This window comes from Chenopodium quinoa, unplaced genomic scaffold (genome assembly GCF_001683475.1).
Source record: "Chenopodium quinoa cultivar QQ74 unplaced genomic scaffold, ASM168347v1, whole genome shotgun sequence".
In the NCBI taxonomy this organism is placed as follows: domain Eukaryota; kingdom Viridiplantae; phylum Streptophyta; class Magnoliopsida; order Caryophyllales; family Amaranthaceae; genus Chenopodium; species Chenopodium quinoa.
The window spans coordinates 426,119-453,285 of record NW_018743575.1 but is presented as its reverse complement, the minus strand read 5'-3'; the positions used below and the strand labels follow the sequence as shown (position 1 = coordinate 453,285).

At 38.2% G+C, this 27,167-nt stretch overlaps 2 protein-coding genes across 3 annotated transcripts; one reads left to right on the top strand and one right to left on the bottom strand.

Moving 5' to 3' along the window:
* Positions 1 to 7,829: 7,829 nt before the first annotated feature.
* LOC110682635 lies at positions 7,830 to 11,069 on the bottom strand. The gene is made up of 5 exons (XM_021858971.1): positions 10,655 to 11,069; positions 10,196 to 10,489; positions 9,656 to 10,138; positions 8,970 to 9,538; positions 7,830 to 8,873 (listed from the first exon to the last, which is right to left on the bottom strand). The coding sequence occupies exons 1-5, from the start codon at positions 11,067 to 11,069 to the stop codon at positions 7,830 to 7,832; spliced, it is 2,805 nt and encodes a 934-aa protein (XP_021714663.1).
* Positions 11,070 to 17,689: 6,620 nt separating this feature from the next.
* Positions 17,690 to 22,920, top strand: LOC110682665 (threonine synthase, chloroplastic-like). 2 transcript variants are annotated; one of them, XM_021858998.1, is made up of 2 exons: positions 17,690 to 19,402; positions 22,480 to 22,920. In XM_021858998.1, exon 1 carries the CDS (start codon positions 17,825 to 17,827, stop codon positions 19,400 to 19,402), a length of 1,578 nt encoding a protein of 525 aa, XP_021714690.1. In that variant the 5' UTR covers positions 17,690 to 17,824; the 3' UTR covers positions 22,480 to 22,920. The 2 variants fall into 2 exon arrangements, with proteins under 2 accessions (XP_021714690.1, XP_021714689.1); XM_021858997.1 differs by having other exon boundaries at positions 17,692 to 19,402; positions 22,486 to 22,920.
* Positions 22,921 to 27,167: the final 4,247 nt, after the last annotated feature.

Below are 27,167 nucleotides of genomic sequence, written 5' to 3'. Positions count from 1 at the left end.
CGGATCCAAGTCTATGATCCAATTATCAAGTGGCCTGGAGCGAGTTCGAATTTAGCCCCATCCGATCCGTTGCCATTCCCATTCTCGTGAATCATAGAGATTGTATTATGATTATTCTCTTGTAATACTATAAATAATTATAATTTTTCATCAATATAATCAAGCTTTCTCATAACTCTATCAAAAGTTGCCCTAGTTTTTCAACATGATGTTCCTCTAATAGCAAAAATTATATGTAAAACTACAATTATCACAATTTTATAGTATTTTTTATGCTTACTCACTAGAAGGCATCTAATGTTTTTTTTTTCCCCGATAACTTCTTCATCCTTCCTTTTTCCTCCCTTCTTCCTTTTCCCTTTATCAACTATAATGGTGGATTCGGTTAAACAACACAACACACATTATCCCAACGCCACCTACACCATTACAAACCCTAACCTCAACACCAACATTTCCAAATTTAACAAAAAAACCTTTATTAAAAAAATTAAAGAAAAATCCCTAAACGTATATATATAAAATTAAGAGCATATATGGTTATAACCCCCAAATAGTAGGTAATTGCCCTCCTCTGTTAATTTCCACGACCTCCAATGTTTAAGAATTCTCAACTCCATTGTTGAGTAAAGAGAGATCAGTGAGTTAATTACCTTCAAATGTGCGTTTAAAGTCCTCCATCTCCAAAAGTATATAAATGCCGATTTTATCCCACATGAATTTTGTGAAAAGATTTAAAAGCCCTCTTGAGAAACATATTTCATTTCTTATATTGAGAGACTTGTATTTTTTCGATAATTTTGTTGTAAATTATGTGTGTTCATTATCCCTTTGGTGTGTATATATATGTATATATATATATATATATATACATATATATATATATATACATATATATATATATATATATTTCTCATTGATAGGATGTTTATGATGATACATTTATTTTATGCATTTCTACAGTACATCTTACATTTTTTTTTGCTCTCCTTTCTCTTTATTTTCCATACAACGTTATTAGAACCATTGTTTGAAAACATAATTATTGTCATAAATAGAAGATGAATCACAAGGAAACTGTAAAAAAAAAAGAGAAAACAAAGAAAGAGAATTAAAAATATTTTGGTGATTTTATAAAGATATGGTCGGTTTAGTGCAAGAGTGTCAGTTTTGGGTCTGATTAAGTATTTTGATCATATCTTTTCGTTATAAGTCGGAATTGAGCTTATAATGTACCGTTGGAAAACTATTTGAAAGATCTATCAGCTAGAATCGGCCTTGCATGAAAGGGTTTGGTTATTTTTTTGTGATGCGGGAGAATCCTTGAAACATATGGATTATATGGCTATATGATCCGTTTAGTGGCATTTATAGCTCAATCAATTTTTTGGATGAATTCTCTATGTTATGATGTGGTTTGAGTGAATAAGAGCAATCCTTGTGTCTTGATTTTACAATTGATGGTTAAAGATGTAAGCATGGAGACAAGGAAGAGAAAGAAAGACTTGTACTTGATAAAAAATGGACTACTCAACTTCAAATAACTATATCTTCTTTATTACAAAGAATTTTTTGGTGATTCAAATCGGAGATGAAAGTAGAGTCCAAGAGCTTTCCAACGACAGGTCACATTCCCAATTTGAGCAAGAAATGAAGAAGTTATGAGTGTTTGAAATCGAGCTGTCCAGGCAGAATCGCTAGGGCGACCGTTCCGACCATTGGAGCGACCGCTCCACGTTTTAGAGAGACCACTCCATCCAGAATTGAGATTTTTGGCAGAAGCTTTGGAGCGACCGCTCTGTTCGAGCGGAGCGACCACTCTAGAGCCCCTGTTTCGTAGCGGTTTTTGTTATTTCCTTGGATGTTTTTTTTTGTTGCTTTTAATCTTGGCCTTTTAATTGTAATCCAAAGGGTGTAATTTTAATAACTCTAGGGTTATTTTGTAAAACCTATAAACACTAGTAGAATAAACCAATTTAGAAGCGGTTCAAACCCCCTAATTGGAAGCGGTTTTGAACCGCTCCGGTTTGGGGGGCTTGCCATTGTCAGTGACAATTAGAAGCGGTTCAAACCGCTTCCAAATAGGGGGAAATTGGAAGCGGTTTGGCGCCAAACCGCTTCCAAATCCCATTTTCATAAAAAAAAAACCCCTACATTTGGAAGCGGTTTAGGCGCCAAACCGCTTCCAATTGTATTTTTTTTATTTTAAATTAATTACTAATAATATTATATATTAGACATTAGTGACCTTTCACAATAATTTCAATATTAGTATTAAAATAATTTTGTTAATCGATAGAATTTTTTTATTATTAATTAATAATAAAATTAATATTATTAATTAATAATAATATTAATATTAGCTACAAAATAATACAACACGAAATAATTACATACATAAAAAGAAACACCATTAATATATTTAATGAATAACAATATTTAATTACACTATCATTTCTAATTACATAATATTACATACTTAATTAAAATAAAGTTGATAATAATATGTAATTAATAATGAAAAGTAAAGATAACAAACCAATATAACCGCTAATATATACGGCGATTCTAGATGCCATCAAATGTGACAAAAAAAGCCCACAAGTCGCGAACTTCATTGATTTCCTTCCTTGTTAACGGGCCTTCCTTTTGAACCATGCAAAACTTTAGAGACAAAAAAAAAAAAAAAAAAAAAACCAACAAACATTATCACGAGTATGACAACACTGAAAAGCACGCACTAATATCACCGAAATTCACTAAAAATCACCAAATTGACCGGAATGCACAAAAATCACATGCATGATGTGCTGGGCTACTGCTTGGCTGCCTTGGCTGCTGCAGTGGCCTGGTGTGGCCTGTCTCGGCTACTGCAGTGGCCTGGAAGCCTGCCATGGCTGTTGTAGTGGCCTGGCAGCCTGCCATGGCTGGTGCAGTGGCCTGGCATGGCCTGCCTTGGCTGCTGCAGTGCCCTGGCATGGCCTGCCTTGGCTGGTGCAGTGGCCTGGCATGGCCTGCCTTGGCTGCTGCAGTGGCCTGGCATGGCCTGCCTTGGCTGGTGCAGTGGCCTGGCATGGCCTGCCTTGGCTGCTGCAGTGGCCTGGCATGGCCTACCTTGGCTGCTACAGTGGCCTGGCAGCCTGCCTTGGCTGCTGCGGTGGCCTGGCAGCCTGCCTTGGTTGTTGCACACAGCATGGTAGCGTGCCTTTGCATATGCAGTGATGCTTGTGTTTTGTTCGGTTCAAGTTATGCGTGTGTTTTGTTCAGTGCAAATATCGAAACAATTATTAGGTTGAAGATAGTAAAAGCATACCTCATCTAGTTGTTGTGCTTCCTTGCAACTATTGACTATGTCAAGCATAAACTTCATTACGTATAAGGCACAGTCAACTCCGTTGTCTTGTTGCGCACACTGACATGGCACAAAGGATATCAAATCATGCATAGCGATAACCGAAGCCAAGTATATTAAGCAAATCACTAACTCAAGGGATTACCTTTGCATATTCCCATGTAGGACCCGCAACAGAACGACGATTTCGCTTCTTCATAACACTTTAGGAAAGTACGTTCAAAGTTAGAAACATATATACTCAATGATTTTGGTGAGGTAAAACAACTGTAGGAAGCAATATCTACCTATTCAATATATTATTCACTAACAACCTACGTGGTGGATTCTGACGAAGTGAATCAAAGTGGTAGATTGTGTATTTGGAAACACAAATCACCAAAAGGGTCCAATGAGAACTGCATATATTGAAAAACCGTCAACAACTATACGCCGCAGTTCGTTAAAAAAAGAATAACTGAATTTATGACATTTGTAGACATACTCCTCAAAACACGGGGCTAATATGAACTTATCTCCCGCAAGCGTTGATTCCTTGATACTCCGTTCAAGGTAATCTTCAACATCACGAGGGCTGCATAAGCATCTGGTAAGCGAGGTCTGCTCGGGGCAAAGCCAGCCAACTGCAGCCATAGAATCGCCACTGGTTCTAAGGTGCTCTTGTAGTGCCCTTCATGACAATATTGTTGGGAATTATCATTAAAAGCTTTCATTACATTTGAAAATGCAATAGAATGATGGAAATGTTAAGCATGGCACCGGATAGAAATTCCTTCACATCCTCTTTTGCAATTGGTGCGATCCCATCCTCATCATAGTGGAACAAAGCCTTAGGTAAAATCACTTCAATAGATCTACCCCTAGGCAACTCACTCACTCGGTTGTGAAGAAAAGTACAAGCTCTAGATAGCGAATTCAGGATGCCGGCTTCTACTAGTGGAGTACAACTCGTGGCAAAACTTCTCGAACTCTTCTTCAACCCTTGTCCTTGTTCCATGTTCTTTGTAGGTTGGACGTTCTTAGATTTTGGCTTCTCCACCTTGTTCCTATTAGATGACTGATTTTCATTTGTAACAAAAAAAACACATGGTTATATTATAAGCTATTTGGGACATGTTTTAAACACAAAGCTAAGTAGTGTACACTTACCCCTTGTATCAACCTCACCCGATCATGTGGCCATTGCACAAAGCTACCTTTTGCATCAAGCAGCGTGATGAAGTCATATTCCTCTCTAGGCACCGGTAATGGCAAATCCTCAAACCCTGGTACAATGGAATTGATCCCGACCGAGATATAGTGGGTACTAGTATTAGACTTAAAATGGCAACTGTCAAACGGTTGTGCGCTACCATACCCCACCAACTCTCCATCCACGTTTTTGTCGGGGTGAAGAAGCTCACAAGGTGTCTCTTCCTACACAGTTCATCGGGACAAGTTATGAACTACTTAACCAGCGTAAGCTAATTTGTAGACATTTCATTAAGACTTGAAGTTTACCTGAACATTTGGAAAAGGATCAGGTGTCTGGTTTGCAATCCCCCTTGATTCTGCATGCTGAGTAGGAATCTGCAATAGTAAAATAAATATGGAACATAAGGACTCGTTTGATGATATGAAGTTCATGTTCTCAACTGTAATTCAATTACCTCGATATCATGTGGATTGTCCCCGGCATCTTCTGGGTGACTACATGAGTCCACTGGGGTTATCGAGGACAAAGAAATGGTTGGCAAGTTCATGTGCTTCAAAATGGCATTGAATTGACTTTGCAATTGTTCTTGCACCTCTCTACGTATCTCCACCTTAATTGACTCCATTTCCTTGGCATTTATATGGTGGGGCGAATTAACACTAGATCTAGTTCTTCCTGATCTAGTGTATTCTGAACCCATAACCTTTTCCCACCCTAGTTGTTTCCCTCCTGCACCAATGACTCGCCCAGGGTGGTATGGTTTTCCCAACGCCAGGGTAAAAGGATCGTTCTCTACGCTTGGAGTGAGCTTGCCTTCAACCACTTCCGACGTATGCTCGAGTTGCAACAACACAAAAAATTTCCAGTTCTAAGTTAGTTGTAGTTTCTACGGTAATATTTTACGATAATTGTGGAATATTACCACAAATGTCAAAGGGTCCTTACTAGTGCATCTGCTACTGGCCTTGTATCCGGGTGCATGACGTACTTCCCGGTGTTCTTGTCGATCCCATGCATAGCACACCACCAATCATTTGCACGACTTACTAAACTGGTGACCGTGGAGGGAAGCGGTTTATCAAATGACGATATTTTGGATGCGGGGTATAGACCCTCTTTGATCCACTTTTGTACTTCCCGGTTTCTTATGGATCCATCTTGTTCTCAACGAACTTTTGAAGTTTTTGAACCTCTCTTGTACGAAACCTTCAAACGATCTTCTCTTTTCTGGATCATCAGGAATATTAAACACACTCTGTAATATTAGCAAACATACATGTTAGTCAACGGCAAAACAAAGAAAAAAAAAAACAAATTGCATAGCCACCCTAGGCAGCTGCACAGCCACCATGGGCAGGCTGCACACCCACCCTAGGCTGCTGCACAGCCACCATGGGCAGGCTGCACAGCCACCCTAGGCAGCTGCACAGCAGCCCTGGCAGGCTGCACAGCCAGCCCTGGCAGCTGCACAGCCACCCTGGGCAGCTGCACAGCCACCCTGGGCAGCTGCACAGCCACCCTGGCAGGCTGCACAGCCAGCCCTGGCAGGCTGCACAGCCAGCCCTGGCAGGCTGCACAGCCAGCCCTGGCAGGCTGCACAGCCAGCCCTGGCAGGCTGCACAGCCAGCCTAGGCAGCTGCACAGCCAGCCCTGGCAGCTGCACAGCCACCATGGGCAGCTGCACAGCAGCCCTGGCAGGCTGCACAGCCGCCCTGGCAGGCTGCACAGCCGCCCTGGCAGGCTGCACAGCAGCCCTGGCAGGCTGCACAGCCAGCCCTGGCAGGCTGCACAGCCACCCTGGGCGGCTGCACAGCCACCATGGGCAGCTGCACAGCCACCATGGGCAGCTGCACAGCAGCCCTGGCAGGCTGCACAACCACCATGGGCAGCTGCACAGCCACCATGGGCAGCTGCACAGCAGCCCTGGCAAGCTGCCAACCACCCTGGGCAGCTGCACAACCACCATGGCAGGCTGCACAGCCACCATGGGCAGGCTGCACAGCCACCATGGGCAGGCTGCACAGCCACCATGGGCAGGCTGCACAGCAGCCCTGGAAGGCTGCACAGCCACCCTGGAAGGCTGCACAGCCAGCCCTGGCAGCTGCACAGCCACCCTGGGTAGGCTGCACAGCCACCATGGGCAGCTGCACAGCAGCCCTAGCAGGTTGCACAGCCACCCTGGGCAGGCTGCACAGCCAGGCTAGGCAGCTACACAGCACCCGAGGCAGAATCTTCATGATTTTGGTGAATGCACGTTAATTTCGGTGAATGCACGTTAATTTCGGTGAATGCACATTGATTTTGGTAAATGCACGTTAATTTCGGTGAATGCACATTGATTTTGGTTAATTACGGTCAATGGACATTGATTTGGTTTAATTAGGTTAGTTAATTTCGGTGAATGCAAAACACTTACCATTGTATCATCCCAAAACAGTTGAAGCAACCCCTTCGGTATCTCTGCCCAGTCAAGTGTGATGGGTATTTACGAGTCAATATCCCAATGTGTGTGGAATATTTGCTGCGCCATTCCCCGGTAGGTTGACCCAACTCGTCAAACTCAAGAATCATGGGCTCCCCGGGTTTCTTAAAGGCTTTTGTTGCACCCCTAACCTTTCTCTTCCCCGGTGCCTTTCCACCACCACTGTTTTTCACTCCACGTTGCATTTGTCCTTGTGAATCTTGTACAAACTCGGAGACAATATTATCCGTAATAGGGGGGGCACGGTCAGCTGTCATCTCATAAGCATCAAGCCTACGCTGCAAGTCATCATGAGCTTGGTCTTCTGGTTCACCCAAATCTTGCTCCTTGTTGACATCATACAACTCGTCACCAGATTCTGAACTACCAATGTCTTCATCATCCATATGCTCTTCGATGTGAAGATATTCATCACCTCCCATTTTATTCAGACACCTACCACCACAAGAAACGCAAATAATTAGTAATTAGTAACATGTTTACAGGTTGAAAATGCTTACAATTAATTGATTTCATACTAACGCAAGGTTGTATGAGCGAAATAAGTTCAAAATGGCAAAAATGAGCTACTAACTTTCCCAACTTCTTTGTTTTCATTCCTAAATCACATATAATCCTTCTAATAACTCATATTTGGTATACACAACATGTTTAAAGGCTAATATGCTTACAATTAATTGATTTCATACTAATGCAAGGTTATATGAGCAAAATAAGTTCAAAATGGCAAAAATGAGCTACTAACTCATATTTGGCTGCACAACATGTTTACAGGTTGAAAATGCTTAAAACATTGTACCTCATTCGAGTATTCCCTCATTGTGGTCTGATCGAATATAATTTGTATCCTTTTCTACATCATTTGTTACATCAAGTGTAGGGGCGGTGAAAGGGGGCGAGTCATCAAACGCATCATATTCGTCCTCATCTTCAACATCTCCAACCCCTAAAATTCTTCTTTTGCTAGCAAGGACGATGGACCATCTTGGATCGGCTGGGTCGGTTACATAGAACACCTGCTTAGCTTGAGATGCAAGGATGAATGGTTCCAAACTATCCCGCAAGTGGCCAAGGTCTACAAGAGTGAAGTCATCATGTTTGACGTTGCGCCTAATGTTATCGACCCATTTACACTTAAATAGGCCTACCTTGAACTCACGGTAATCTAGTTCCCATATTTCCTGAATTCGTCCGTAGTAGGATAATTGTGCGTCAACCGGTGATGTATCCCTTGCACTTGCAAACTCTCTTGATGATGCCACAAGAGTGACACCACTATTTTGAGTTGATGATGATTTCTGATCACGATGCTCAGTCCAGAATGTATACCCATTTATGTCATATCCCTCAAAAGAATAAACATCTTCCTTTGGACCATAAGCTAGCCACTTTATAGTATCAGAGACACTCTCATCCAATTGACGCATAACTCGATCATGGAACCACATCACAAACATCTTATTATGCAATTGCATTAGTGCCCTTTCCCCTTTTGATGGAAATTCCGCACGCAAACTATCCATGTGCTCTTCTAAATATGGGTGAACCTCCGCAACATGATGAAGCACAAATAGGTGATCTTGCAAGAACTGATCATGAGTAGGTGAGATCCGTTTCTGCCCGAGTGTGCCATGACCATCAAGTCTCCCTTCATGTCGGGAAGTGGGAAGCCCAATTGGTTCAGCAACAGCAACATACTCCGCCACGAAATTACCAATCTCCTCTGCCACAATCCCTTGAATCATACTACCTTCTGGATGGGCAGGATTCCTGACTTTATGTTGCAATGTGCCCATGTGTCTTTCAAAAGGATAGCACCACCTCATAAAGACTGGACCGCACATCTTGATCTCACAAACCAGATGAAGAACCAGATGCACCATTATGTCAAAAAAAGACGGTGGGAAATACATCTCAAATTTGCACAAAGTTACAACTACATTCGCCTGGAGAGCATCAAGAGTAAAAGGATCTAGCACTTTGCTGCAAATGGTATTGAAAAACGAACAAAGGCTTGTAATAGCTTCTCTCACATGCTTCGGTAGAATACCACGAATTGCAATCGGTAAGAATACTTGCATCATCATGTGACAATCATGTGATTTCATACTAGTCAACTTCATTTCCCCATTTAAAGAGACGAATCTTTTCATGTTTGACGAGAAACCAGATGGAACCTTAATGTTATACAAACAAGCACAAAACTTTCGTTTTTCTTCCTTTGACAATGTGTAACAAGCTGGAGGTAAATAAACCTTTTCATTCTTGCCTTTTCCAGCATCTTTGTTATTTGATACACTGGTGCCCTTTCCTTTGCGCTCCCCTGTACGCCTTTTTCCACCATATTCGTTTTCATTTTCCATTACCTTAGCCTTCACTACCTTCGGTTGGACCCACAATTCTGGACGAACCCCCCATGCTTCCAAATCTAATCGCGCGCTCTTTCCATCCTTTGTTTTACCATGAATACCCATAATTGTCCCAACAACTGCATCACAAACATTCTTCTCTATATGCATCACATCGAGACAATGTCTAACATCATGTTCTTTCCAGTACTCAAGCTTCCAAAAGATCGACTCCTTTTTAAAGAGAGCATGTGGGTCTAAAGGTTTCGATGTTTTACCAAAAACAGTTGATATACCCTTCACTCGACTATACACCTCATGTCCACTCAATGGCTTAGGAGCAGCCCCCTCTTCTACTTTCCCATTGAAGGCCTTTTTCTGCCGACGATATGGGTGATCGCGCCTAAGCAATCTTCGGGTCCTCACGTACACATCTTTGCCGTAGTGTTCAAGGTACACGTTTGGTGTGTCATCGATACAAATAGGACATGCTTTATGCCCTTTGTTCTTATACCCAGACAGGTTGCCATATGCGGGAAAATCATTAATGGTCCACATAAGGACTGCACGCAAGAGGAACATCTCGTTCTTATGGGCATCAAAAACAGAAACTCCTTCGTCCCACATCTTTCTCAAATCATCAACAAGGGGCTCTAGGTAAACATCTATGTCGTTTCCAGGTTGCCTTGGACCCGTTATCAATAGTGACAGCATCACATATTTTCGTTTCATGCACAACCACGGAGGCAAGTTGTAGATCACTAAAAGTACCGGCCATGTGCTATGTTGGGTACTAAGAGTGCCAAATGGATTCATACCGTCGGTGCACAACCCGAGCCTTAAATTTCTGACTTCATCACCAAATGCCCTAAACTTCATATCGATGTTCTTCCAATCCGGAGAGTCAGCCGGATGCTTCAGCAAACCGTTTTTCTTTCTTCCCTCTGCATGCCACCTCAAGTTCTTAACATCTTTTGATATTGAAAATAGACGCTTGAACCTTGGAATGATGGGAAGATACCATAAAACCTTGGCAGGAGGTCCCTTCATTCCAGCATTGCAGCTCTTTCGCTTGTAACGCGACTTACCACAACGTGGACACTCCTCCAACTCTTCGTATTCATTTCGATAAAGAACACAATCATTAGGACATGCATGTATCTTCTTATACTCCAAACCAAATGGACACATGAGTTTCTTTGCATAATAGTAGGACTTAGGAAGTTCATTCCCATCAGGCAACATGTCACATAACACAGTCAACAAAGAAGTAAAACTAGTGTCACTCCAGTTATACTTTGACTTAATGTTAAAAAGTGTTAGCACAGCTAAGAGTTTGGTGTATTTTTTGGACCCAGGATACAATGGCTTTTTGGCAGCCTCTGATAATGACTCAAATACATCACATCGGTCACCAAATTCACCTTCAACATTATGCATCATCTCATCCAAGTGATCACCACCACCGTCCTCGATCTCATCCCCTTCTCCACCATCATCATCCCCATCTCCACCATAATCAAAACCATATTCATCTTCCGCACGAATCTCGGCACTGTTATCGTGCGTATCATTCCCAACAACATTCTCCCTATACGATCCCTTTTCACCGTGCCAAACCCACACATGATATTGAGGCCTAAACCCATGACATACCACATGATCCCTTATTGTATCAACACTGTCGACCATTGTCACATTATTACAATTGACACAAGGACAATAAAGGTCATTCACACCCGTTCTGATCTGATATTGTGAAGCACTCTCGCAAAACTCTTGGACCCCATTAAAGAATTCTAACGTATCACGTCTACCATACATCCAACCGCGATCCATCAACGCTTTAAATTGCCTTTATACATACCAACACATTATAAATAATGTATAAATGCAACATATAATCAAAGTACATAGTATGTATTTATATCGTTCATGCATATAGTGTACAAAATGAATGCGCCCAAAAGGTCCTTATCACTCCAACCTAACCCATCCTTGAACGTCTAATCTCACTAGTGAATGTATGCCAACTTTCCAATTTTAAGGAAAATTCGGCAGCATTTCGCCCCAGTTCTCCAAGTACACAATGTAGGTAAATAATTACCTACATATGCACCCGGAGAACATGGATACGAAATGCTAAACCGAGATATTCCTTAAATTCGAAAAACAGACATACATTCACTACCTAAGTGAGATTACACGTCCAAGAACAGTCCCAACCGGGGACTATTCAAGACTTCCTCCTAATGAGAAAGACTCGAACGAGTATCTAGGCAAATGAAGATGCAAGCATTCAATAATTTGCATTTGTTTGACATTTAACAAAACACAAGTTCAATCATTCATATAATGCTAATTGGACTACCTACAAGCAAACTAAGCTTACTTACAATCCATTCATTAATTCATCACTTTTTAGCTACTAAATTCAAACAACTTATAACATTATACAATTAAGGTAACAATGAACATTTTGTATACAAATAATTAATAAAATAATTAACATAAATTTGATTAACTAAAATTGAAACCCTAAAATTTGGGAAATTGTTGACAATATATAGATAATGAAGTAAAATTAAGCATGAACTAACCCTAAAAGAAGGAATGTGGGGTGAGAGGGAGAGATGTGGTGGCCTGGTGGTGCGTGTGAAGGTGAGAGGGGCAGCACCTACGCAGAGGATCGCAGCAATGGAGGCAGCAGGGGCAGCACGCAGAGGGACGCAGCAGCACGACGGAGGGCGACTGTGGTGGAGGCGGCGACGATGCTGCAGCAGCACCCTATCGTGGTTGTGGTGGTCGGAGCAGGAGCACCCTATTCCTAACAACAAAAAACCGTGAAGCACGACAATTGTGCAAGCACTCAATGAACAAATTGAAGGTTGTTGTTGTGGTGGGTATTAGAAGCACGACAATGGTGGTTGTGGGCTGCTGTGTGACGGTGTGTGAAAGTGAAAGAGGAAGCGAATTGAAGGAGGGAATGGAAGCAGCAGGAGGGAATTGAAGAAGGAGGGAATGAAGGAAATGACGAGGGAAGGGTTCAAGTTTAAAAGCCGGTTTTTTTTTTAAAAACAAATAGGAAGCGGTTTGAACCGCGTCTCTTTACTTTTTAGAAGCGGTTCAACCCAAACCGCTTCCAATTCCCCTCTTGTTTTTTTTTTTTTTTTTAATTTCCCGGGATTTTGTATGGAAAAGGAAGCGGATTCCAATAACCGCTTCTAAATACTGGCTTCCCATTACCTATTTTCTACTAGTGAAATAGGGATAACTTTGCTTTTGGTGTCAATCTTTGCTTAATTTTGAAATCAATGAGATTTTCTCTCTCTACCCATAATTTTTGTGATTATTGAAATCTATATGTGATTTCTCCTCTAATCTTTTCCCTACTTTGTGTTAGGCTTTGATTAATCTCTTATTGCATCAAACTTGGTGATTGATGTGATAAGAATTTATCTTATTATTTGTTCTCTATCAAATTACATCTTGAATATTGAAGTTTGGATTGAAAATTGGTTTTTGTTGGTTATTTCATATTAGTTTAGCTCAATTTTCTACAATGTAAGGTTTGTTTGACCTAAGCACTACATTCAACGTGTTTGAGTCCGTAATTAATCAAGATTAAAGTGTTGGCATATTTTAAACCTAATTAATAAGAGGATCGGGCTTTAAAATGATTTGGTCTCAAAAATGAGTTTTAGATTACTTCAAACATTACATTCCGTAGTCCATAAACACTTCAACTTTAATCTAGCCTGAAAAATGGGTTTTTGTATCATTATCACACTCCCTGTCGGAACTGGAGGCCAAAATTAGGTGTTTGCAGTTCTACACTAACAAGCTCACAAAATTGACACTTTAAAAACTAATTTTATTAATGAATCAATGGTGATCCATATATAAGCTAATACCTGAACCAACCCAACTTTTAAATAGCCCAACTCAATATGAACTAAACTCAATATAACCAGGCTAAACTTCTATACTTCCTGATCGTGTCAACCAAGACCGAATATGACTTGACCCAATTACAAACTCGATTAAAAATTAATCAAATTGAACCGTTTTGATAGGTTATTATTATTATTATTATTATTATTATTATTATTATTATTATTATTATTATTATTATTATTATTATTATTATTATTATTATTATTATTATCTCAAAAAAGACAAAGTCATACAACCTACAACAAATTAGTGGGAAGCCGAGATACAATCTGGGCCCCCACTCCTCTAGCTATAGAAAATCCTATTCTAGTGAATATATGAGCAACAACACGTGCCCCAATGTCTTGAGTCTTCGAGAACTTTTGGATCCGCTTGAGCAATGCAACCGCCTCCTTCTCTAATTCCCCAAGTGTAGAGAAAAAGCAAGAAAGGGAACCATATAGAGCTGTCAATTTGGGTAAACAGGTCGGGTTTGGGTCGGGTAAGTGTGGGTCGGGTCAACTTGGGTCGGGTCATTTCGGGTTAATGTCGTAACCTATACGGGTCGGGTTGGGTCATGCTTGAGTCGGGTAACGTCGGGTCATACATCTTATCGGGGTTTGGGTCGGGTTAATAACAGGTCGGGTTACATTCGGGTTGGGTGAATAATAGGTCGAGTTTGATTCGGGTTTTCACGGGTTAAAACGGGTTAGGGTTATTCTCGGGTTCAAGTCAGGTTCAATTCAAGTCAATAATTTGCGGGTTATAATCAGGTCGGGTCATTCTCGGGTTTAAGTCGGGTTCGGTTCAAGTCAATAATTTGCGGGTTATAATCAAGTCGGGTCATTTCCAAGTCGGGTCATTCTCGGGTTCAAGTCGGTTTCGGTTGAAGTCAATTATTTGCGGGTTACAATTAGGTCGGGTCATGTTCGGGTTCAAGTCGGGTTTGGTTCAAGTAAAAAAATTGCAGGTTATAATCAGGTCGGATCATTTCCAAGTCAGGTCATGTTCGGGTTCGGGTCTCAAATTGGGTTAATCTGGGTATCAGGTTGATTTCAAGTCGGTCATATCAGGTTCGGGTACATTTTTTGGGTCGGTTTGTTAACAGTTCATGTAATGACATTCACGTTTAATCATTATCAATTACTTCATTTATTGTAAGAGAAAAAATTTCAGATAAGTTTAAATTCGAGGTAATAAGTTCTAATATTTAGATAAGATCTACATAATAAGTTCATATTAATTCCAATAAGATAGGTTTAGTTTAGATTTTTAGAAGATAAGTTCAAACCCTATTCTAATCTATTCACATGATTCCACTCATTTTGGGGATAACATTTTCAGATAAGTTCATATCCGAGATGACATGTTTAGATAAAATACAATAAGTTCATATAAATTCGGATAAAATAGGTTTAGTTTAGATAAGTTAAAATACAATAATTTTTTTTTCTAAACTTATTTTATTTGAAATTATCTAAACTTGTTTATTTTTTATAAGTTCATATCCGAGTTCACGTTTTTTTTAATGGCATTTTTTTTAACATTTAAATGGCATTATTCAAAACATTTAATAAGATTAAATTGGCAAATGAATAATAAAATTAGAAAAATAAAAGACCAATAAAAGCCTGTTAACAGCTCTAGTTCGGGTCACCACTTTCTCGAGTCCAGACAAGTCAAGTCATGATCGGGTACATGTAAATTATTTGGGTCAGCTTATCATCGGGTCATTGTCATATACTCGTGCTCGCATTCAATCATTATCACGTTCAATTCAATCATTATCCGAAATTATTATTGTTTTTAACTTTTTTTTTATTTGAATTTTTTTTTTTAATAAAATTTAAGATAAAACAAACAAGCCTAAGGTCAAATAGTATTTGTAAACCGTAATTGACTACATTAATGCACATGCACCTACAAAGTAGTAGTATTCGTAAACCATAATTGCTTAATTGAAATATAGAATGAACTTACACCTAAAAAGTAAAAGTATTCGTAAATCGTATTACTAAATTTAAATAAAGAATGCACATGCATCCAAAAAGTAGTGGTATTAATAAATTTTTATAGGTTTTTTTGAGACATATAAATTGTAATACATTTGATAATAGAGAATTTTATTGAAAATATTTGAATAAGCTTAAATAGGAAAATAACTCATAGAATTAGGGGAAAAAAAATATGACGTAATCCTAGATTGCTAGTTAATTTCGGGTCAGTAACAAGTCGGGTTGATTTCGGGTCGGGTTAGTGACATATCGGGTTAAATTCGGGTCGGGTTAGTAATAGGTCGGGTTAAATTCGGGTCGGGTTAGGAATATGTCGGGTTAAATTCGGGTTTTGACGGGTTAAAACGGGTTTTGGGTCAATTTCGGTTCAGGTCGGCTTCGGTTCAAGTCAATATTTTACGGGTTATATTCGGGTTAGGTCATCTCCAGGTCGGTTCATGTTCGAGTTCGGGTCTCAAATACTCGGGTTAACTCGGATCTAAGGTTGGTTTCAGGCCGGGTCATATCGGGTTCGGGTCATCATTTTTTCGGGTTTAGACGGGTCGGTTAATAATCGGGTTCGGGTAGGTATTTCGGGTCGGGTCAGCTTTTGACAGCTCTAAAACCATATCCAATTGCCCGACAACTGGATTCGTACTTGACCCATTTTCGATGAGCTGCATCAGCCACAACCCTTCCGAGAACAAAGTTAGATAACCTAGATTGTGTCAAAGGAGAAGACCCTGTCAAGTCAACACAGACATCGCGACCACGATCCCAAGAATAAAGTAACACATCTGCAGGTCTGAGGGCCTCGTCGTTCCCTCCAGACAACCCAATGTCAACCTCCTTTCTAGCTGAAATCCCAGATCGATAACAAACATCAACAAGGGTATCCCGCACAACATTATGCCGATGTTTAATACCCACTATACCAGCACACAACACTGCGTGATCACCAAAAAATCCCCAGTAAAAACCCTTGAACAAGCAGAGCACGGCGTCGAGACAGAGAACAATGGAACACCCAAGCGGTAGCATAACACACATCAGTAAGTCTTTGCGTTCATCGTCTGACCCAACCCTGAAATAGGAACCGCCCGAAGCCAAGCAGAGGTGTGATCTCCCTGCTGCGATTTCCACAATGCTAATTGACGAGGAGATAAAGAGAAGGTGGATTTTGCAGAATCGGTAACCTTTGTGAAATATATATCTACCAATTTGTTCATGAGTTTAGGGGCAGCGACCTCACTAGAATTACTTAAAATGTCAAACTCCACCGCTCTATTGAACAAGCTCAACGCATCCTCAAAGGCTCGGTCAAGGCCAACAACGCATCCTCATTATTATTATTATTATTGTTATTATTATTATTGTTCTTATTATTATTATTGTTATTATTATTATTGTTATTATTATTATTTTTATTGTTATTATTATTATTATTATTATTATTATTATTATTGTTGTTGTTGTTGTTGTTGTTGTTATTGTTATTATTGTTATTATTGTTATTGTTGTTATTGTTATTATTATTATTATTGTTATTATTGTTATTATTATTATTATTATTATTATTATTGTTATTATTGTTGTTATTGTTGTTATTGTTATTATTATTGTTATTGTTATTATTGTTATTATTATTATTGTTATAATTATTATTATTATTATTAATTATTATTATTATTATTAATTTTTTTATTTAATTTTTTATTTAATTTATTTTATTTTTAATAACTTTAACTAACCCTCTAAGCCAAATGGACCTATTTTTGTAGTGTAACCCATTATGTCTCACTATTTGTGTAAGACCCGATCTGACTCGATATAAACTTGAACCAACTCGGCTAAAATTACTTCCAACCCACAATGTTTCAACACAACAAACTTGGAGCATAAAGTGATAATAAGGTGATACCCAAACGACCCTAAAGCATACTTGATATATATACAAAACTCATTATAATCTAGCTAATGACTTGATCCAGTTACAGACTTGACATAAGAATAAGCAAGTTGTAGCTTTTTTTTTTTTTTTTCCAACTCAAACTAACTCACCTGCCATGTGATCCCGTTTTAGCATTTAGCCTGACCCATGTTAGCCTACGACTATCTCAACCCATCTAAGACCCGATCCTACCATAATCAAGCTCGATATGAAGCCAAACCCCTTTAACTCAACTAAAATCATTTCCATTATCTCGACTCGTTTTGCCTCAACCCAATCCGATTACAACCTAAACAATTTATGACCCAACCTAAATTAAAACCATACAAAAATTAACTAAATCAAACCGACCCTCTAATTCACAAGAATCGACCCAAAACCAACCCGACAACCAAATGAATCCATTATCAACAACCAAAATCGAACCATCAACTTGCCCAAATGTTCCATAGTTTATTCCAAAAATTCTCATACACAACGATAAGACAGCCCCCCTAATTTGTGTTTCAGCACAATCCCCTCATTTTTCTCTCTCCTCCTCCTCGTTTCTCCCCCCTTCTCCATCAATGGCGGCGTCTTCTTCCTCCCTCTTCAACCCTGCAACTTCCTCTCTCTTCCAAAACCCTAATCCCAAACTCACCCACCACCATCTTCCTCTTCGCCACCACCCCAAAACCACCCCCATTTTCACCCTCCCACCAATCACCGCAACCTCCTCTTCCTCCTCCTCCACCTCCACCCACCGCGCCGCCCACGAAAACATCCGCGAAGAAGCACGCCGTTATGCCAAATCCCACAATTTCTCCGCCAAGTACGTCCCCTTTAACGCGCCACCTGACTCCACCGAGTCCTACTCCCTCGATGAGATCGTTTATCGCTCTCGCTCCGGCGGCTTATTGGACGTTCAACATGATATGGAAGCTCTGAAGCAATTTGATGGACATTACTGGAAATCCCTTTTCGATTCTCGTGTTGGGAAGACTAATTGGCCTTATGGGTCTGGTGTTTGGTCGAAGAAAGAATGGGTTCTTCCGGAGATTGATGGGGACGATATCGTTTCGGCTTTCGAAGGTAACTCTAATTTGTTTTGGGCTGAAAGATTTGGGAAACAGTTTCTGGGTATGTCTGATTTGTGGGTTAAACATTGTGGGATTAGTCATACTGGTAGTTTTAAGGATTTGGGTATGACTGTTTTGGTTAGTCAGGTTAATAGATTGAGGAAGATGAAGCGCCCCGTTGTCGGTGTCGGGTGCGCTTCAACTGGTGATACTTCTGCTGCTTTGTCTGCTTATTGTGCTTCTGCTGGGATTCCTTCTATTGTGTTTTTGCCTGCTGATAAGATTTCTATGGCTCAGTTGGTTCAGCCCATTGCTAATGGGGCTTTTGTGTTGAGTATCGATACCGATTTCGATGGTTGTATGCAGTTGATTAGGGAAGTAACTGCGGAATTGCCGATTTATTTGGCTAATTCTTTGAATAGCTTGAGGCTTGAGGGGCAGAAGACTGCTGCAATTGAGATTCTGCAGCAGTTTGATTGGGAGGTGCCGGATTGGATTATTGTTCCTGGTGGGAATTTGGGGAATATTTATGCCTTTTATAAGGGTTTTAAAATGTGCCATGAATTAGGGCTAGTTGATAAAATGCCGAGATTGGTGTGTGCTCAAGCGGCTAATGCTAATCCATTGTACGTGCATTACAAGTCCGGGTGGAAGGATTTTCAGCCTGTGAAAGCAAATACTACATTTGCTTCAGCCATTCAGATTGGTGATCCTGTATCTATTGACAGGGCTGTTTTTGCCTTGCAAAATTGTAATGGTATTGTTGAGGAGGCGACCGAGGAAGAACTAATGGATGCCATGGCTCAAGCTGATTCCACCGGGATGTTTATCTGCCCGCATACTGGTGTTGCTTTGACTGCATTGATAAAGTTGAGGAATAGTGGTGTCATAGGACCAAATGATAGGACGGTTGTTGTCAGCACTGCTCATGGGCTGAAATTCACACAGTCAAAGGTTGATTATCATTCAAAGAATATCCCTGATATGTCTTGCAAGTTTGCGAATCCACCCGTGCAAGTGAAGGCAGATTTTGGGGCAGTAATGGATGTTCTTAAAGGATATTTGAATAAGACCCCAAAAGTTTAGGTGAGTTAGTATTCAATGTCGTTCTCCATTTATGTATTAGTAGTTTGATCTTGTACCTCTTTTTTTGAATGTTGCTTCATATCGTCTTGAAGCTTATTTGACTGTTTGTGTACTCCTATCATTTAATTATTGTGCTGAAATTCTGCCATTATGTGTTAACCTTTAAGTACTGGAAGGAATGTGCCTCTAACAAACTAATATTGTCTTGAAGCACTTCAAACAATTTGAAGATTTTACATGTTTGGACGGAGTATCTTTTTTCGGAGTAATCAGTGTTTGTAGACCACTAGCCTAATTCTTTGTTTTCCTAAATCTGTGTAGCTGTGCAATGGTTCACTAGTCACGTGTTTCCCTTCTTTCTTGTGTTTAGCTCTTCATCTTTCCTTGAGAGCTTATTGCCTTTCATTTTATTTTATCAATTTCCATCTTACATGTAACTCTGCTATTTTTATTAAAGTTATTTAGCATAGTTATACATTGTGTAGTCAGAGAAAAACCTATTGAATAGGATAAGTAGAGTTCAGTTGTTTATAGCAATCAAATACATTAGTTGACATGATAATATTTATTTGTATGCGTAATTTACTTCTGGATGGGTTTCAGTTTGCAAATCCATAAGTTGTGCTACTTTTTACAACATAGAACTAGACAAGGAGTTTGTAATTAGGAAGTCCTAGCAAGTCTACAATGAAGATTTTAATGATCTCTGAAATAGGATTTTCAAAGGAAATAATAGTCTGGTAAAGCTAGGATGATGAGTGTGTCAATAGCCTTGCACAAAACCACATGCTTTCTACTTGTCCTGTGCCTTTGTGTGTTATTATGACAATTATGGTCTGTAAAGCTGTGTTAGGAATTCAGATTTTCTAAATACCAACTCATTCCTGATTTATGGTTCAGCTTTTCATCAGAGTTATAAAGGTGATTCTGTTTGAAAAAATTGCCAGTGATTGAGATGTGGTTTTCAACTGTCCAGGCTCTTTATAGTTTCTTAGCGCGCTTGTTTTATAACATGCAATAACCGTTAATGTGGTTTCGCAAGTTGCAATAGCTAGTTTGGAGTTTTTTCTGCTTATTACTACCTCTTTTTCTGAAAGTTCTGAACACCACAACATTTGATGCTGTTGACAAATTCCACATTGACCATTGTTTGTTATTAGTTAATTACATAAAGAAATTTATATTCAAGTGGGGTCTTTTTAGATTAGTATCATTATTTATATTTGGAATGTCAACTTGTATTAGAGATAGTAATTATCAAAGTTTTACCCTAGTAAGCTGAAGAAATAAAGTGCTAAGAACTTATGATAATGGAGGTAATATAGATTATTGTGGGGTAGGGAGGGTATTTGAGAGCATAAGTGGATAGAGAGAAAAGAAAAGTAAGAGAAAATGTAGTGATGGAAAGAGAAAGAGGGGTAATGTTAAAATGAATACTCCCTCTACCCCTATATATTTACCCTAGTTTTTGTTTTAATCTGTCTCTTGTGTTTGCCCCATACTATTGTTGGTATGTTGTTCCCACTTGTCTCTTAACTATACTCTATTAATTATTGTATAAAAAAAGAAAAAAGCATTGCCTCGTGCGCAACCTTTGCCCAACTCTTTAAAAAGTGAAGTGTTTGCTATGGGGCAGACATAAAGGTACGGTGGGAGTATGTGATAGTCTTGTAAATTTGCTGCTTGTAGCATGAAAATTGGAGTGCGTTTAATATTTTGTTTCTTTTGATCCCAGTTGATGATTCTTGTTTTTCAAAGTCAAAATTTTATTCAACCAAAGTATGATCTGGCAATGAATTTAGAAAAAGTATTATTTGTTTCCAACATAATTTTTGCCCTTAACTGCTGCAAATATGTACTGTGCATGTGTAGTTGTGTGAGTGGAACTTAGGATGTGAACCTTTATCTAATAAGATGCAATGCACAAGTGTTAGTGTAGTTAGACACAAATCGGTCATGTTTCCTTTGATTTACATATGTTCCTGTTATTGATATGTTGCTGCTAGATGAGATGTATGTGTCTTGATTTATGGCAGATGTACTGTGATGCTGGATGTAGCTTGGATGAGAGCTAATTTTTTATTTAAAAGTGCTGCTTGAATATGTACTTTGTCCGTTCTCTTTTAATCGCAACATTGGACACTTTCCACTATCCACGCACACTCCTTTGACCATCTTTTTTGTTATATACGTTAGGAAAAGGGACCTTGTGAGATTTGTCTCGATATATAGTTTCAAATTTTAATAAAATTAAAGGTTTTAAAGGTATAAGACGTGCATAGGCAAGCGTGAGATGCCCAATGTTGCAATTAAAAGAGAACGGGGGAAGTTTTACATGGTGTCAAGATGTTTTTGATTTAGTTAGCCTCCTTCCCATGTTTGTGCTTGTTGGTCGTTACTGATTTTCTAGCTTTTTAATGAGCCTAGTTAAATTGATTAGTATGTGGTCTTAATTATTCTGTACTTGCAACAGATACAATATATTTATTGATTTACATCCTCCAATGAGGCCATGCTTTCCATAATTGAAACAAATGCCTTCTATAGTTAAATTAGCTCTCCCTTTTTTATCTCTTCAATTCATCAAAAAGTTTGTCTTGTTTTCTCTGCTTTAGTAAGAGAGAAGGTAGCAATTTTTGGTGACAAGCTGGCATAATTTCTTGTGATGGGGCCCATTATCTGGAGTTGGTTAGCGCCAGAACAGTCTGATAATGTTATGTTTATTGGTAGTTTTGTGATCAAAGGCAACTTAGGAATATATCGAAGTTCATATAATCTCGAGTTGCTGGTCTGAGTTTTGAGCTAGTATGTAGCTCTTCTGATTGCTAGCCATTTGGAAGGCAAATCATTTTCTTTATTTTTATTTTTATAGGTGTATGTATGCTCTTGGAGTTATTGAAGTGCTTGTGTTGTTCCTTTGCCTCTGTGTAATTGGCTAGAGATGTTTCTGCTGATGTGCGGTCTCTATTACTGATGATGCTTTCACATTTATATGATACTTTTTAGAAAAGATGCTTTTTAGACTCTCAAGTAGTATCGTTGTCGTCAAGGCTATTATCTAATATTGTAGCTTGAAGCTGCAGGTCAGTAAAACAGCGAAGAAGTGAAACGCTGCTGTGGATATGGCTGTGATGATTAAGCAAATTTACGAAGAGAAATTTGCTGTCGACTTTGTGGACCTTTGGTCTGTGATTTTGTAGCGGAATTTGTGCTGAGAAATGGGATACCTTGCTCTTAAAAGACAGTTAGAGAAGCTCCAATTTGGTGCTTCTCCTTTCCTAGAATCTAATATTGGCATCTTTGTAAACTATTTTTCTATTGCTAGAGAAACTATGTTCAGCCTAAGAAGTTTTTCTCAAGTTGAGAATTACATCCAAAAGTTTGGCTAAACAGCTCCCAAATTATAATTAAATTGTTTTACTTTTTATGAGCTACAAATTTCGGCTGCTGCGAATAATAGTTGCTTTGTACTTGTACTATGTAACATCTGAGAATCTGAGATACTACTCATTTGGCTATCTACTGCGAGTAATTAATTTTTTGTATTTTACTAGATTAGGTTTCGTGCCGTGCACGGTAATTTCACTATAATTAATCGATAAAAGGAAAAAAAAAAAAAACTCTTTATAAAAAATAACATAGATAAAATACAAGTATAACATATTTATTATCTTCGTATTTTGCATATATAATAAAATGAAACATGAAATATAATGAAAGAGTTGATTAGACAAATGAGTATATTAAAACTACATATTACACCATATGAATGTTTTGAATATATAATAATATATGAAAGTATTGGGATACAAATTGAAAAAGAATGAAATTTTAATCAATCAATTTTCTTGCATGATTACATGCATAGATAAAGTGTTTATGTATTAAGCTATGTTGTTATACTTCCTTTTCGTTATGTTCCTCATGTTAGAATTAGGAGAGAAACCAATTAAAGCATTCAAAAAAACAATATACACATTTTACAATACACTTTATGATAGTAGAATATAATAAATAATACATAAATAGCTGAAAATTAAAAGATAAAATAATGTTATTTTTGTCTAAAAAATATGCAATAGATAGGAAGATTATTCTTTATTATAATAGGAATATTTTGAAATTTCTTAATGAAAAATACTATAGAACAAAATAAGCAAATGAAATAATAATAATAATAAAGATAAAAGGTACTTATAAAAGATTTGCAATAATATTATGACAGTAATATTATACTAAAATTCTCAAAGTAGTTTTTGCAAAAAGGGAAGAAGTGGTTTGGAGGGAAAATAACAGCACCAAAAAATGACACATGTTATTTTCGGTGTCTGTTTTAGTATTATGTTATTATTGACTAGTAATCTTCATTTCATAATCAATGGACGCTGTTCGTAAAATGGCTATAATAACTTGACTTTGGTCAGTGTTTTTGTCGTTTGATTAGACATGGAAGTTGGGAGTAAACATCCATTCACATAGAATAAAATTTCCAGTTCATCTATTATTTCTACTATGTTTAAAGACAATTTACACATATTGTTTTAGTAAAAGCATGTTTAGGCTTTAAATTCTATTTTAAACTTCAAATCATTATATTGAAGGCTTTAAATTCTATTTTATACTTATCAACCACAACTCACAAGTGGAGCAAGGAGAATTGTAAATGGTTGTATAGTCTTAAACCTATTTTGTTGTGGTTTGTACCGGTGTTCTCTTTGGTAGTATAACGGTTAAAAAATGACCAGGAAGGAGGGCAAATGCTTGATTTCTTTACCGAGCTAATCAGATCTTTTGGTTATCACAAACTTTCATATGGCTGGCCACACCAAGTGGCTAACTATTATCGAAGTTATAGGGGTTACTTGAGGGTTACTTCGTTAGTGTTATAGGGGTTAGTCGGTCAGTTTTGTAAGGATTACTCGATCTGTGTTATAGGAATTATTTTGTTTTATTATAAGTGGCCACATAATGTAGCCAACCACACACAAAACGCGCTGGTTAGTTAAATTGCCTCTTGTTCTTATCTTCTTGGTCCAATTTTCTTATGGTTGAAAATTAAACACAGGAAAATCCTCTTGGCTCAATTTTCTCAAGGTTGAAAAATTAAACACAGAAAAATCTTTTTGGTTCAAATTCTTATGGTTGAAAATTCAACAAAGAATAATCGATCTTCTGAAGGAGTGTCCTCGATCAAGTACAACGATTACTAAATATAATATAGGATTAATTAAGGAGATTATTATAATCGGTTATTTTAGGTAATCATAATGTTTTGCTAGAAACCAACTATGATTTGTGAACTAATGCGATTAGTTTACGAATAATAATAATCCGGTCCTATGAGGTCACACATATGAGTGTATGATTGAATTAAGATGCATGAAATGACATTAAAGCCCAAGAGATTTGATTATGTGAAGAATTGCAATAGTTTATTATAAATATGACTAAGTGACATAAATGAAATAACACATCTTTTAATAATCACAAAAACTTCTCTTATACATAACCACCCGGTAAAAGCAATAGGGAATTGCTCCTTATTCCGTACTAGCATACATGGAGATTTTGATTATTTTGTTATATGAGGTTTTTTAATCAGACTAAACCGCGTTTCAAGGATCACCGATTAATTTTACAAAAGTTGTAAAATTAATTAACTCAAAAAAAATTAAAAGCAAGGTTTTGAGTGGGAGCAGCCACGGCTGGGTGGCAGAATCATCTTTAATGGGCCACGGTTGCTGCTCCGGTGGTCGAAAGTAAACTCCGGCCACGAATTTCAGAAATTCGGTGGTCAAAAAAATTAAACTCCGGCCACGAATTTCAGAAATTCGGTGGTCAAAGAGTAAACTCCGGCTACGAAGGAACGATTTCCGGCCATTCTCGTGGGCTGTCGTTGGCTGGAACTGTTCCGATTGACGGTTTCTTCACGGTTGCTTCATGTCTCTTCATGGCTGCCGTTTCATGGTGGCGCTTCATGGCTGTTCATGACGTTTTCTGGTTTCTTCATGGCTGACGGTTTTTTTTTTTTGGTTAATAAACTGATGTTTACGAAAAGAAGGTGGCCTTCTGTGATTTGTGGAGTGGGATGTATGTTTAATTGTTCTTGGATGTATGAGCCATCACGTGATATTGTTCATGATTTTTCCACTATTAATTTTGGTTGGCCTATAAATTTGAAAACTTGAATATTATATTAAGGTGCTGTCACGTAGACTTGAAAATTCTCGTATTGTTCATGAATTTTCCAATTTAAAAACAAAAAAAAAAAACCCGTGTAACTTGATCCAATATTGGATATTTGACAAATATTAAAATATGTGATATTTTATTATGTGACAATTTTATATAAATATATATGATATTATTATTATTATTATTATTATTATTATTGCCGGTGACTAGTAGGGCCCAAATTAGGATAGAAAATACGGTCTGCGTATCGTTAGTATTTCTTGTAAAGACGGTCTGCGCACAGTTTGTATTTTTGTAATTTATTTATTGTTTATTTAAATTAGAATACAAAACAAGAGTTATCCGACAACGATCCACGATGAATCATGGATGGAGATTCGCGACTAATTATGGATGGAGCCTATGAAGATAGAATTTTTCATAGAATTAGGGGCCATACTAGGATCACAATATTAAATTTTATTATTCTTATTTAAATTTACGTATGTTGCTCTTATTTATGATACAGGTTCTCTAATAAATAAACCAACATAGTAAATTAGGTCCCTAAAAGCAATATTGAGATATGTTTTTCCCAAACAGACACCTATAAAGCCTTTGATCATAAGTAATCATGGGCGGAGCTAGAAGGGGACATGTGGGGACACTTGTCCCCCCATTTTCAAAAAAAAAAAATTTAAAAAAAAAAAAAAAATTTTAAAAAAATAAAATAAAATAAAAAAATGCAATTACAGATTTACATGCTCTGTTGCGTTGCGACATTTGCCAGCCAGCCAAACCCTAAGTTTTTCAATTTTCAATTTCTCTCTCTTCGATTCGCCCTCGCCTGTCGCCTAGCCGGCTCGCCGTGACGCCGTCCACCGTTCGCCGGCAGTTCGCAGCAGTGACGAGGTTCAACAGCCGCCCTTGAGCCTTCGTCCTTCGTGACTTCGTGTCTTCGTGACTTCGTCTGTTCGTCAATCGCCTAGCCGGCTCGCCGTGACGCCGTCCACCGTTCGCCGGCAGTTCGCAGCAGTGACGAGGTTCAACAGCCGCCCTTCAGCCCTTGAGCCTTCGTCCTTCGTGAATCGTGACTTCGTGTCTTCGTGACAGCGTGACTTCGACACTTCGTCTGTTCGTCATATGCATTTCAATGGAGGTATGAATCAATGAATGTATGATTAATTGAATAATTGATTACTTGTTTTGTTGTTTAAATGTTTAATTGTTTAAATTTACAGTAAATCTGAAATTCTGAATTTCATATTTTTATTACTTGTTTAAATGTTTAATTGTTTATATTTTTATTGTGAATTTGTCATTTGTGGCCTTGTGGGTATTGATTATTGAATAATTTGAATTGATAAATGATTATTGATTATTGATTTATATTTGTTTGATTGTTTCCCCTGTTAGAGTTTTTGGTTGTTTTTGTGAAATGTGAATTTAAATTTATTAATTATTGTAAATTATTGAAATGTGTAGTTGAATTAGAAATTTAAAATCTTAGCCTCTTAGGTTTTGTTATTATGTAATGATGTGGATTGTGGTCTTGTGGAAATTGATATATAATTTTCGATTTAATTAGGAA

Bases quoted from the DNA above. Each gene is read 5' to 3' on its own strand.
- LOC110682635 (XM_021858971.1), bottom strand. From the start codon at position 11,069: ATGGTCGACAGTGTTGATACAATAAGGGATCATGTGGTATGTCATGGG. The intron at 9,539-9,655 runs GTAAAACATCGA...TGATGCATATAG, and splicing joins GGGTATATCAACTGTTTTTG to AGAAGAATGTTTGTGATGCA. The intron at 8,874-8,969 runs GTAGTTGTAACT...TGTGAGATCAAG, and splicing joins TTGATGCTCTCCAGGCGAAT to ATGTGCGGTCCAGTCTTTAT.
- LOC110682665 (XM_021858998.1), top strand. From the start codon at position 17,825: ATGGCGGCGTCTTCTTCCTCCCTCTTCAACCCTGCAACTTCCTCTCTC.